A 13,835-nucleotide genomic window follows, 5' to 3' on the forward strand; every position below is an offset into this window, starting at 1 on the left:
TATATCATGTGGTCCCCCTTTCCCCCGCCCCGCCCCAGCCTCATCTGCTGGAAATGTTTTAAGCAGTGGCTGCATCATTCATGACATGGATATGAGGCATGGGGAATCACTCGTTAACATTCCCATTACGCATTCTGGGTCTCTGGTAATCAAGCTCAATCACTGTATGTGCAGTCATACTAATGGCTCTAGTTTAGTCTCACATACCAAAGAAGCGCAGTCATAGCAGTGGTGAATGTCAGGCATTTCTTCTGTAGCTTATGATGGCTCTGGCCAATGGGAGTATGACCTGCGAGGTCACTTCCTATCTCTGCCTACAGCATTGCCATGTTCTACTGTCCACACTCTCATACCTCTTCGAATGCTTATGTAGCACATGGTGATGTGTGTAACCTACTCCTCAGCCTGAAGTGTCCCCACTTGCGCCAGTGAGTAGCTAGCTTTTCACGTGGTGCCGACTGGTAAGATGCTTCAGGAGGGTGGTCATGTGTGCTAGCAAGACAGAGGTACCAAGTTCGTGCCGGGTATGGGTTGAATTGAGAGGAAGTGGTATTCGCTAAGAAAGCAGTGTGACTTCCTTTACACTTTCCAAATTGTGGTATGCTAGTGTGGATATTAGAAAAAAATACCTTGTTTACTGTGTACTGTCACAGTGCATGAGTCAGGGAGGCAGGCTCTTCCTACCTTTGACATTGAGATGGACGCTCTGATTGGTCTCTTGATGAGGTTTGACCAATACCCTGCAGTTGTACTCTCCCTGGTCCAACTCCTGCACGTTGGACAGCTTCAGAGTGCCGTTGTTCTCGAAGGCCCGCTGCCGGTGGTTAAAGGGGAGCAGGTGGGAGTTCTTATACCACTTGATGGAATAGTATGGGTAGCCAATGACGCGACAGTGGACGTACGCGTCCCGCCCTGCGATGGCTGTGATGTTTTTCATTGGACGGATGCTGGCAGCCCCTAAAAATACAGAGAGGGAGAGAGAGCTCTCTATAAACACATTTATGGGTGAGACGATTGTGAAATGACAGTCAGCAACATCAAGCCGTATGTATTGACAGCACACCCAAATGTGTTTGTTTTTACCACAGGACCTCATGGTAGACTCTGAAGAGAGGGCTGTGAAATCAGGACCAAATTAGAAAAGGACAAGGTAGGGTTGGCTGACAGCTGAAAGACAGAACATTTTAGTGGACAATATTCACTGTATGAGTTATCTGCATTACAAATCCAAGAGCCACTTGAAACTAACTGTCTCGTTGAATAAATAAAATACATTGGTCAAATGTGTTCAAACATATACACATGAAAATCATCTCTGCAACATCTCTGCATCTGTGTAGAGGATCAGATTACTATTAAAGACAGGAAGAGAAGTATTATAGCAAGCAGAACGTCCCTGTCCAACAAATGAGACACAATCAATAGAACAGACATATTATGGATGGATCACACATACACAAACGCACACTGACAAAACATGATTGGGTGTGACCTGGCATTGTCTTTGACAGTATGAGGGACTGACATGCAAACAGGCCAACAACATATGGGCGACTAGAAATAGCAGTGTTAGAATAGAAAGAGCTATAGAGGCTGGAGTATCACAATCATACAAAGAGGGGCAATGTGACAAGAGAAATCCACACAGGGATAAAAAAAAAAACATGTTGGAAATTAGGAGAAACTAAACAATGGAGTCCAAAGCTGAAACTGAAACTGAGGAATAAAAGGAAGAAATAAAGAAAGAAAGAAAATGAGCTCAAATAAAAAGGTTAGGAATATGTAGGCACTTAGCAAAGGAGGGAGAATAGAACAAAAACCTAAAAGAAACAGGCATTTAACTTGGAAACCAAACAAAAATGAGTTAGGTGTATGTTTTTGTTGTTTTGGAGGAGCTGATCTGACAAGCACCTCTTACGTTTATTCGAGCCTGGTGGTAGACCGCCCCGGCCGAGTTCCTGCAGGTGCAGCGGTACACCCCTCCGTCCACCTCCTTGGTGTGGGTGATGTTCAGCTGGCTGACCACGTGGCCCTCGTGGGTCTCGTAGTGGCCAGGGTGGTGGTGACTGTCCTTGATGACCGGGTCGTCGTCCAGGTTCCAGGTGCAGGAGGGAGGGGGAGTGCCTTTGACGTTACACACCAAGAAGACCGGCTCGTTGGGGTTGACCACCTTCTCACTGAAGGAGGACAGAATCTTCGGAGTGCCGTCTGAAAGGGGAGAGAGAGGGGGAGACCATGGGTAATGGTTAATATGACTACAACAAGAGGCTTGGACAGAAAAACCTGACAAATCTCTGCATCATGTACTGTATGAACATTGTAAACGTATTCTATACTGACATTAGTCAGCTAAGGTATCGCTCACATAAAACAATTCAAATAATTCCTTACAAGTGTGAAAATAATGTGCAACACAAAACCAAGAACAATTCTTAATGATAGAAAACAGCTCTATTTTAGAGTGGCCTGCTGTTGCTCTCTGATAACTCTAGCATGTTCTACATCATTATAGATCATCAATATCCTCCTTATACAGTTCCGTGGCCATGCGAGACAGTTGCCCAAGCAATCAGGCTCAGTTTAAAGCTGACTGGGGTAGTAACCCTAATAACAGTTGCTGTTCTGCAGGAGCACAACACTGGCCCTGTATCGATCCAGGGCCAAAATCCCTTTCTGCTAAGTCACTGCTGCTGCAACTACACATACAGTACCAGTCAAAAGCTTGGACACACCTACTCATTCAAGGGTTTTTCTTTATTTCTACTATTTTCTACATTGTAGATAACACATATGGAATCATGTAGTAACCAAAAAAGTGTTAAACAAATCAAAATGTATTTTATATTTTATATTCTTCAAAGTAGCCACCCTTTGCCTTGATGACAACTTTGCACACTCTTGGCATTCTCTCAACCAGCTTCACCTGGATTGCTTTTCCAACAGTCTTGAAGGAGTTCCCACATATGCTGAGCACTTGTTGGCTGCTTTTCCTTCAGTCTGCGGTCCAACTCATCCCAAACCATCTCAATTGGGTTGAGGTTGGGTGATTGTGGAGGCCAGGTCATCTGACGCAGTACCACCACTCTCCTTCTTGGTCAAATAGCCCTTACACAGCCTGGAGATGTGCTGGGTCATTGTCCTGTTGAAAAAAAAATTATAGTCCCACTAAGCGCAAACCAGATCAGGATGGCGTATCGCTGCAGAATTCTGTGGTAGCCATGCTGGTTAAGTGTGCCTTGAATTCTAAATAAATCACAGACAGTGTCACCAGCAAAGCACCCCCACACCATCACACCTCCTCCTCCATGCTTCACGGTGGGAACCACACATGTGGAGATCATCCGTTCACCTACTACTCTGTGTCTCACAAAGACACGGCCATTGGAACCAAAAATCTCAAATTTGGACTCATCAGACCAAAGGACAGATTTCCACCGGTCTAATGTCTATTGCTTGTGTTTCTTGACCCAAGCAAGTCTCTTCTTCTTATTGGTGTCCTTTAGTAGTGGTCTCTTTGCAGCAATTCTACCATGAAGGCCTGATTCACGTAGTCTCCTCTGAACAGTTGATGTTGAGATGTTTCTGTTACTTGAACTCTGTGAAGCTTTTATTTGGGCTGCAATTTCTGAGGCTGGTAACTCTAATGAACGTATCCTCTGCAACAGAGGTAACTCTGGTTCTTCCTTCCTGTGGCTGTCCTCATGAGAGCCAGTTTCATCATATTTTCCGGATTGACTGACCTTCATGTCTTAAAGTAATAGAGTGTAATTTCTCTTTGCTTATTTGAACTGTTCTTGCCATAATATGCACTTGGACTTTTACCAAATAGGGCTATCTTCTGTTGGCTCAAACGCATTAAGAAGGAAATTCCACAAATGAATAAGGCACACCTGTTATTTGAAATGCATTCCAGGTGACTACCTCATGAAGCTAGTTGAGAGAATGCCAGGAGTGTGCAAAGCTATCATCAAGGCAAAGGGTGGCTACTTTGAAAAACTCAAATATAACATATATTTTGATTTGTTTAACACTTTTCTTGGTTACTACATGATTCCATATGTGTTATTTCATAGTTTTGATGCCTTCACTATTATTCTACCATGTAGAAAATAGTCAAACTAAAGACAAAACCTGGAAAGAGTAGGTGTGACTAAATGTTTGACTGGTACAGTACATGGACACAAAACATACACATAACATAAAACCGTAACCACCCATGCTATAGTCAACTTCCAAGCAGTACAGTACACATGAAAAAAAAACACATGGTTGTATATTTTAACTACTGTCTTATTATAAGAACACCAATATATCAAATAACTGCCATAGTAGCATTTAATCTTTATAAGAAACCTGTACTGTATCTCACCCTCCAAAATGACCTGAACAAAATCCTGAGCAGACATTTTGTTCTTCCTGGCGAAACATTGGTAGGCCCCGCCATCGCTCTTGGCCATGCCCTCCATGATCAGGTTCTCCCTGCTGATGCCTGTGATCCGCACGTTGTTGCCAGGGTAGATGATCTCTCCGTTACGATACCACGACAGCTCATACTCATCAGAGCCACTGACACTGCAATGCAAGGACACCTTACTACCCACGCTGCCCTTCACCTTTCGTGGGCTGACCACCGCCTTCAGGGGCTCTGGACACCAGAGAAAACACAGAACACACATCAAAAACCACAAACCAAACTGGTGGCCTATGACATTCTTATACCGTGACACAACTATTTTGTTGTGAGAACATTATCAAAGAAATAGATCAACAAAGTGACAGGGCTAGAGCAGCTAATGCAGAGACATCATGGCACCCAGGCTGGGATAGCTCCTGATGTGTGAGTGTGATGTGGTGTTTGGACTCACGCTTGACCATAAGCCGGCCCACCACCTCAGCGTTGCCATAGCTGTTCCACACCTCACACACGTAGGTGCCAGAGTCGGTGGGCTGGGCGCTCTCTATCAGCAAGCCCGTGACACTCTGGCGGAAACGTGTGTCGGGCTCCAGGGGGCTGTTGTCCTTCAGCCAGCGGTACTTGGGCATGGGATGGCCCGACGCCTTACAGGGCAGTTCCACCCGATGGGACGCCATGACCTCCCGACGGTCAAAGCCATCCAGAATCCCCGGCTCTGAGTTGGTGGGATCTTATGAGAGATAAGAGAGAGAAGTTGTTATGATAAGAATTGTGGACTTTGCAGTGTATGAAGATGCAGAGTTGTCTGATGTATTACTGCAACATGGTGTACTGTACAGATATCTAGATGTTTCTGGGGTACCGTTATTTAGGTATTTAGGGCAGCACAGACTGACCTGACACAAAAAGCCGGGCACTGTTGCTTTGCCTGGTCTCGCCCGTGTAGCGATGCCGTGTGGTGCAGCGGTAGTTATACAATCCATCCTCATTCTGAACGTCCAGAATATACAAGGCTCCTGTGGTTGTGATGAGAAATCTAGGTCCTGGAAGAGAAAAAGAGAGAGAAAGAAAGGAGGGATTATTCACGTAAAAATGACAGGAGCCAATCAGCTCATAGGAAGCTACTGTAGTACGCCATCCAGCTGGAAAAGACACCCGGTCCCGCATAATCCATGGCATTCACAAACAGTACTGAATTATCTAGATAAGTTCGATTATACATATCCTTAAACATATCATACCAAGACCTTTTACCTGAGATAACCTTTACATTTGGCCTCTGCCCTCCCTGGCTCCAGCAATCTATCTGGTCTAAACCTCTGCTACAGCAACCAAATCCTCTTTGGGTGTCACTAGCAGTTCAGTCTGTGCAATAATATTATGTTAATTCTGGGGATCAAACCCGACTGAGTGGGGTTGTCAACATCCATAAGGAATGATACCTTCCTCTCGCAATCATATGCATGCGTTATCCCCAGGAGAGCAGATTGATGTCAAAACTGATCGAAAAAGCAATTTACAGGAGATTGTCTTCACTGTGCTGGCGAGCATGCTAAGACAGAGACAGCTTAGTGAGCATTTAGGCCCCAAGGAACACCAGCCAGGGGCAGCTTCAGTTAAAACCAGCTACAGTAGCAGGGCTGTGCCTTGTCTCTGACAATGAGGAAGGTGTCTTTAGATAAAGCCTGATCAAAATGGACTGTAAAACGTCATGCACCATTCTGGCCTGAAATCTACAGAGAATCAATGACAAGTATCAAATGGTAGAAAAATACAAAAGGACCGGATAAAGAAATATTTTACCTGCATTTAATATTGGCATATTTAATAATTCATTCATTATCTATTGTTCATACAAATAAATAAATAAAAAAAATCCACTATTGAAAGGTAGTAAAAAGAAGGAGAGGGAGAAAGAGTCTGCAGCTATTGTAAGAGTTGACCTAGTTAGGATAGACACCAGAGTCAATGGATTTGATATCCTGAAGGGGTTTCTAGCTCCTGATTTAAATGCAGTTGTGTGACGGGCAACCAGCAGTGCGATCTGTAGAGGGAGGGTGGTGTGTGTGTGTGTGTGTGTGTGTGTGTGTGTGTGTGTGTGTGTGTGTGTGTGTGTGTGTGTGTGTGTGTGTGTGTGTGTGTGTGTGTGTGTGTGTGTGTGTGTGTGTGTGTGTGTGTGTGTGTGTGTGTGTGTGTGTGTGTGTGTGTGTGTGTGTGTGTGTGTAAAGGATATGTATGATTTACTTCTTCAATATTCAATATTGTCACAATACATTGTGCAATCAAAGTGAAAATATAAAATGGTGTGATTTGTATCAGAGTATTTGATATCAGCAACATAGGCCAATAGCAATTATATATATAAAAAAAAGCTTTTTTAAAGGTTCTCCATTTTGATTCCATCTTGGGTACCCTGCAATCTCACAGTGGAATCCATCTTGTGCGAGACAAAATGGTATTTCTCTCTAGCCGCTGAGCAGCCTGTGTTCTGCAGCAATTTTCTCCCCAAGCACCTCCATGCTCCTCCAGTGTCTTTTAAGCTGTCAGACCTCTGTTATTGTGTTATGACAGACTGAAGAACAGGAAGAGGGGATGCTAGAGAGAAGACAGGGGCTCAGCAGACTGCAGCAGAAAATCAAAATGAAAGAAAATCTATTGTCTTCCTCTCTCCTATCTCGCTCTTCTTTCTATTAGTCTTTCTCTCTCCTATCTCGCTCTTCTTTCTATTAGTCTTTCTCTCTCCTATCTCGCTCTCCTTTCTATTAGTCTTTCTCTCTCCTATCTCGCTCTCCTTTCTATTAGTCTTTCTCTCTCCTATCTCGCTCTTATTTCTATTAGTCTTCCTCTCTCATATCTCACTCTTCTTTCTATTAGTATTTCTCTCTCCTATCTCGCTCTCCTTTCTATTAGTCTTCCTCTCTCCTATCTCGCTCTTCTTTCTATTAGTCTTTCTCTCTCCTATCTCGCTCTCCTTTCTATTAGTCTTTCTCTCTCCTATCTCGCTCTCCTTTCTATTAGTCTTCCTCTCTCCTATCTCGCTCTTCTTTCTATTAGTCTTTCTCTCTCCTATCTCGCTCTTCTTTCTATTAGTCTTCCTCTCTCATATCTCGCTCTCCTTTCTATTAGTCTTTCTCTCTCCTATCTCGCTCTCCTTTCTATTAGTCTTTCTCTCTCCTATCTCGCTCTTCTTTCTATTAGTCTTTCTCTCTCATATCTCGCTCTTCTTTCTATTAGTCTTTCTCTCTCCTATCTCGCTCTCCTTTCTATTAGTCTTTCTCTCTCCTATCTCGCTCTCCTTTCTATTAGTCTTTCTCTCTCCTATCTCGCTCTTCTTTCTATTAGTCTTCCTCTCTCATATCTCACTCTTCTTTCTATTAGTATTTCTCTCTCCTATCTCGCTCTCCTTTCTATTAGTCTTCCTCTCTCCTATCTCGCTCTCCTTTCTATTAGTCTTTCTCTCTCCTATCTCGCTCTCCTTTCTATTAGTCTTTCTCTCTCCTATCTCGCTCTCCTTTCTATTAGTCTTTCTCTCTCCTATCTCGCTCTCCTTTCTATTAGTCTTTCTCTCTCCTATCTCGCTCTCCTTTCTATTAGTCTTCCTCTCTCCTATCTCGCTCTTCTTTCTATTAGTCTTTCTCTCTCCTATCTCGCTCTTCTTTCTATTAGTCTTTCTCTCTCCTATCTCGCTCTTCTTTCTATTAGTCTTCCTCTCTCCTATCTCGCTCTCCTTTCTATTAGTCTTTCTCTCTCCTATCTCGCTCTCCTTTCTATTAGTCTTTCTCTCTCCTATCTCGCTCTCCTCTCTATTAGTCTTCCTCTCTCATATCTCGCTCTCCTTTCTATTAGTCTTTCTCTCTTCTATCTCGCTCTCCTTTCTATTAGTCTTTCTCTCTCCTATCTCGCTCTCCTTTCTATTAGTCTTTCTCTCTCCTATCTCGCTCTCCTTTCTATTAGTCTTTCTCTCTCCTATCTCGCTCTTCTTTCTATTAGTCTTTCTCTCTCCTATCTCCTTTCTATTAGTCTTCCTCTCTCCTATCTTGCTCTCCTTTCTATTAGTCTTTCTCTCTCCTATCTCGCTCTCCTTTCTATTAGTCTTCTCGCTCTCCTTTCTATTAGTCTTTCTCTCGCTCTCTTTCTATTAGTCTTTCTCTATCTTTCGCTCTCCTTTCTATTAGTCTTTCTCTCTCTATCTCGCTCTCCTTTCTATTAGTCTTTCTCTCTCATATCTCGCTCTCCTTTCTATTAGTCTTTCTCTCTCTATCTCGCTCTCCTTTCTATTAGTCTTTCTCTCCTATCTCGCTCTCCTTTCTATTAGTCTTTCTCTCTATTAGTCTATTTCTCTCTCCTATCTCGCTCTCCTTTCTATTAGTCTTCTCTCTCCTATCTCGCTCTCCTTTCTATTAGTCTTTCTCTCTCTATCTCGCTCTCCTTTCTATTAGTCTTTCTCTCTCCTATCTCTATTAGTCTTTCTCTCTCTATCTCGCTCTCCTTTCTATTAGTCTTTCTATTAGTCTCTCCTATCTCGCTCTCCTTTCTATTAGTCTTTCCTTTCTATTAGTCTTTCTCTCTCCTATCTCGCTCTCCTTTCTATTAGTCTTTTCTCTCCTATCTCGCTCTCCTTTCTATTAGTCTTTCTCTCTCCTATCTCGCTCTCCTTTCTATTAGTCTTCTCTCTCCTTTCTATTAGTCTTTCTCTCTCTATCTCGCTCTCTTTCTATTAGTCTTTCTCTCTCCTATCTCGCTCTCCTTTCTATTAGTCTTTCTCTCTCCTATCTCGCTCTCCTTTCTATTAGTCTTTCTCTTCCTATCTAGCTCTCCTTTCTATTAGTCTCTCCTATCTCGCTCTCCTTTCTATTAGTCTCCTTTCTATTAGTCTTTCTCTCTCCTATCTCGCTCTCCTTTCTATTAGTCTTTCTCTCTCCTATCTCGCTCTCCTTTCTATTAGTCTTTCTCTCTCCTATCTCGCTCTCCTTTCTATTAGTCTTTCTCTCTCCTATCTCGCTCTCCTTTCTATTAGTCTTTCTCTCTCCTATCTCGCTCTTCTTTCTATTAGTCTTTCTCTCTCCTATCTCGCCCTCCTTTCTATTAGTATTTCTCTCTCCTATCTCGCCCTCCTTTCTATTAGTATTTCTTTCTCCTATCTCGCTCTGCTTTCTAGTAGTCTTTCCCTCTCCTTGCCTCTGACTCCTTCTCCACCATCTGGCTTTTGATTTCACAGTACTCAATACTCTGTCCCTATCAATGTTAGCCTGTATCAGATCCTCCAGATATACAGTACTGTTATACACTGAGTATACACAGAGTATACCAAACATTAGGACCACCTTCCTAATATTGAGTTGGACCCACCCCCTTTTGCCCTCAGAACAGTCTCAACTAGTTTGGGCATGGACTCTACAAGGTGTCAAAAGCTTTCCACAGGGATGCTGGCCCATGTTGACACCAATGCTTCCCACAGTTGCGTCAAGTTGGCTGGATGTCCTTTGAGTGGTGGACCATTCTTGATGCGCACAGGAAACTGTTAATGCTGCGTAAAAAAACGCGGCGTTGCAGTTCTTGACACAAACCGGTGCTCCTGGCACCTACAACCATACCCCCTTCAAAGGCACTTAAATATTTTGTCTTGAATGGCACACATACACAATCCATGTCTCAATTGTCTCAAGGTTTAAAAATCCTTATTTAACCGGTCTCCTCCCCTTCATCTACACTGATTGAAGTGGATTTGACATCAATAAGGGGTCATAGCTTTCACCTGGATACACCTGGTCAGTCTATGTCATGGAAAGAGCAGGCATCCATAATGTTTTATATACTCAGCATATTTGTATGTATAGATAAAGCTTCTGAACCTGAGGTGAAATCATTGAAACAGGCAGCCTGGTGTTTGTGATAAAGGCAGAGCATCAAAAGAGCCAGGAGTGCTGCCCTGCCCTGGTCTTCCCAGCCCAGCCCTGCCGTGCCCTTCCCAGCTCTGTCCAGCCCAGCCCTGCCGTGCCCAACCCTGCCCTTCCCAGCCCTGCCCAGCCCAGCCCTGCCCTGCCCTTCCCAGCCCTGCCCAGCCCAGCCCTGCCCTTCCCAGCCCTGTCCAGCCCAGCCCTGCCGTGCCCAACCCTGCCCTTCCCAGCCCTGCCGTGCCCAACCCTGCCCTTCCCTTCCCAGCCCTGTCCAGCCCAGCCCTGCCGTGCCCAACCCTGCCCTTCCCAGCCCTGCCGTGCCCAACCCTGCCCTTCCCAGCCCTGCCGTGCCCAACCCTGCCCTTCCCAGCCCTGCCCAGCCCAGCCCTGCCCTTCCCAGCCCTGCCCAGCCCAGCCCTGCCCTTCCCAGCCCTGTCCAGCCCAGCCCTGCCGTGCCCAACCCTGCCCTTCCCAGCCCTGCCGTGCCCAACCCTGCCCTTCCCAGCCCTGCCGTGCCCAACCCTGCCCTTCCCAGCCCTGTCCAGCTCGTGCCCAAGTGTGGAACAGCTATGGCAACGCTGAGGTGGTGGGCCGGCTTATGGTCAAGCGTGAGTCCAAACACCACATCACACTCACACATCAGGAGCTATCCCAGCCTGGGTGCCATGATGTCTCTGCATTAGCTGCTCTAGCCCTGTCACTTTGTTGATCTATTTCTTTGATAATGTTCTCACAACAAAATAGTTGTGTCACGGTATAAGAATGTCATAGGCCACCAGTTTGGTTTGTGGTTTTTGATACTAAGAATGCTAAATAAGACTTGCATACTAAGAATGCTAAATAAGACACGACTTGTAGATGAGAATGTGCATCCTCCTTTTCAAGGGAAGGGGGTTCTGGCTCCTCTGGTGACTTAGACTGTGTTTCTCAGTTCCATAGAGAGATGACGGATAGGATTATTCTGGCCATGTGGCTTCCCAATGGGCACAGAAATCAATTCTACATCTATTCCACATTGGACCAACATAATTTCATTTAAATGACATGGAAACAACGTTGATTCAACCAGTGTGTGCCCAGTGGGTTAGCTCTAATCTTATTGGTAGAGTGAATCTACACACAGCTGTGTATTCAACTTCGCCAACCGCTAATGTGTGATAGGGAGACTAAAGCAATATGCTAAGACACAAATATAGATCTGTAGTCAAATACATGGAAATAGCCGTACAAAATGCTACAATACCCAAAAGCATTGTCGAAAACCTCAATGGGAAAAATGTATGGGAAATAGGTGTGGACATTATAGTGACAGGGATCTTGGCTCCGCCTGCTCCTCCACACTCTCTCCTTGTCCTCCTGGACAGGATGTTCTTTTCTGAGGGCATGTTCGGAGTTTAATTGGTGGCTGCTCCGAGGTCAGCGTGCCGGGGATCTGATCTCTAATCTGGTATAATTGAGGTCAGGTCAGTGGGCTGCTGACCTCACCATGCAAGGACAGGGAGTCAGGGAGCTCCTCCTCAGCCAATAGCACAGTAGGGTGGATGCATGGACACCCGGCTGGCTGACAACATGGCTTCATCATGGCTGTCATAGTGTACGTCGGCTACATTCACCAACAGCCCAGTCCTCACACCCTGGATAATATAAAACATACTCTGCCCTCTCTCTGGACCTTCCTCTCCTTCATCCATCGCTCAGTCCCTCATCCCATTTTAACATCCTTCCCACTTCTTTCTGTCCTCTCTCTGTCCTCTCTGCCTATTCAGCTACATGTACAGTATGTGTCCTGACTCCTGTTATTTGAGGTTAGAGGGGTTTGCATACTGTATATATAATAATCCTATCTCTTCCAGTACACAGAGCCCAGCCCGCTAGACAGCTGGCCCAGCCACACCACACCGACCCACGTGTAGGGTAGGGACTCAGCGCACTGTGGAGTGTTAATAATGAATGTGTGTGGAAGGGTGACGAAGCGTGTCACCATCTCCCCTCTTCTCCTTTGTGCTACATCAAAACACCACTTAAGGACACATAGTAACTCCTTTGATCCGTCACTCAACCCTAATCCTTTCAAAGATCAAAGATCTGTAAAATCAAGAAGTGATTTTAGAGGAATTATTTGATGGCTTGTTGTGATTGGCCTGTAAAGAAAGCGTCCTCCATTTTGCAATGAGTGACTGGTGTTATTTACCTCTCCTCAGTAAATTAAAGATGCCTTTTTATTCATCATAAATCATTCAGGTGGGTTGAATCAATCCATGCAAAAAATGCCCAGCTGTCATGAGATGAACTATGCATATTTAAACACAAATCTTACATGTGAAATATGTCATTTGAATAAATCATGCAGAGTTGTTTTCTACTCTCTTTAGTTTTGATCAAAGTTCTGGTTTGAACCTGTGATTCGGGACTATATTTGAAGGATAGGACTTTATCTGAAATAGCATATAGAATGAATATACAGTATTTTACAGAAGAAAACCTCATAAAATAGCAAACAAAAGCATATGCTATACAGTAGGTCTGATATGCTAGTACCAATTATGGCTAGACTATACAACGATAAAAAACATTTCAGTGAGCACTATTGGCACATATCCCAGTGGACTCTTGAAGAGGTTGACCTCCCAGCCTTGCTCACTACACGATGAGAGACAGGCGGCAATTAAAATGCTAGTTTGGATTGTGAAGGAGCATATAAAAAAATTATGGTAGCCACTAACACATGTGAACAGTGTAGTAGAGTATAGAATGACCTGTACAGTACCTAAACACAACCAACAATGGTTGTCCTGAATTAGCTTGAATTAGCTTTACACATCAATAACTGACTGAACTGAACAAAAGTTCAAATGCAGCTTGTTAGTATTTCAAACTCCTTCAAGTTGTGATATCAATGAGCCTTCAACCCTTATTAGTAATACAAGGCCTATACAGGAGATTATTGGACTATATTAGCTTCTTCAAAAACATCAACAGAGTTCCAGCCTGCAAAAACCTCAGGGACCTGAGTTGTTCAGTACTGTGGATCCTATAAACACACAGCCTTAGGGCTCAGACAGACCAATAGCGTTTGCTGGCTGAGAGTACTTAGCACCTCAATGTAATTTGTGAACCAAGTGTGTACTGATTTTACATGTAGAATCGCATGGAAAAATGTAGGCAGTTTGACGTTCTACAGTGGGTGGTCCCTAAAACACAGTGCGTTGAAAGATCGGCAGACGAATGGTAGATGCACATTCAGTGCAATGTGTTTGTGAGCCTTTAGTTTGAGCCTGGCTGGGCACAGAGACAGCAGGCAGGCAGGGAGCTACTGTATTGTACTTGCATGAATAATTAATCCACCTTCCCTCCATGTGCTCTCTGCATACCTGGTGCCATTGTGGAGGTGTTCTCCCTACGTGCCATTCCGCGACCACCAACCACCCAACCGCTCTCATCTCCACACGATACTGCATAATGAGGGAGTGCTATTCTTTCTCTCTGACTCCTGGCCTGATGAAAGGTACTCAAGAGTTCTCTTT

The 13,835-nt window shown here is 44.4% G+C and overlaps 1 protein-coding gene across 4 annotated transcripts in view; it reads right to left on the reverse strand.

Moving 5' to 3' along the window:
* The window catches only part of LOC118394622 (cell adhesion molecule DSCAM-like), a 136,567-nt gene that overhangs the window by 37,133 nt on the left and 85,599 nt on the right, over positions 1-13,835 (reverse strand). For 3 of the 4 annotated variants that reach the window (XM_052519552.1, XM_052519544.1, XM_052519553.1), the window contains 5 exons: positions 5,311-5,457; positions 4,866-5,144; positions 4,370-4,645; positions 1,912-2,208; positions 685-957 (listed from right to left, as the gene is read on the reverse strand). In XM_052519552.1, the coding sequence (XP_052375512.1) occupies positions 685-957; positions 1,912-2,208; positions 4,370-4,645; positions 4,866-5,144; positions 5,311-5,457 (1,272 nt within the window). Of the gene's footprint in view, positions 1-684; positions 958-1,911; positions 2,209-4,369; positions 4,646-4,865; positions 5,145-5,310; positions 5,458-13,835 lie in introns of those variants that run through there. The other variant, XM_052519554.1, reaches the window with a different exon arrangement.

The sequence above is a fragment of the Oncorhynchus keta genome, chromosome 1 (assembly GCF_023373465.1).
Source record: "Oncorhynchus keta strain PuntledgeMale-10-30-2019 chromosome 1, Oket_V2, whole genome shotgun sequence".
In the NCBI taxonomy this organism is placed as follows: domain Eukaryota; kingdom Metazoa; phylum Chordata; class Actinopteri; order Salmoniformes; family Salmonidae; genus Oncorhynchus; species Oncorhynchus keta.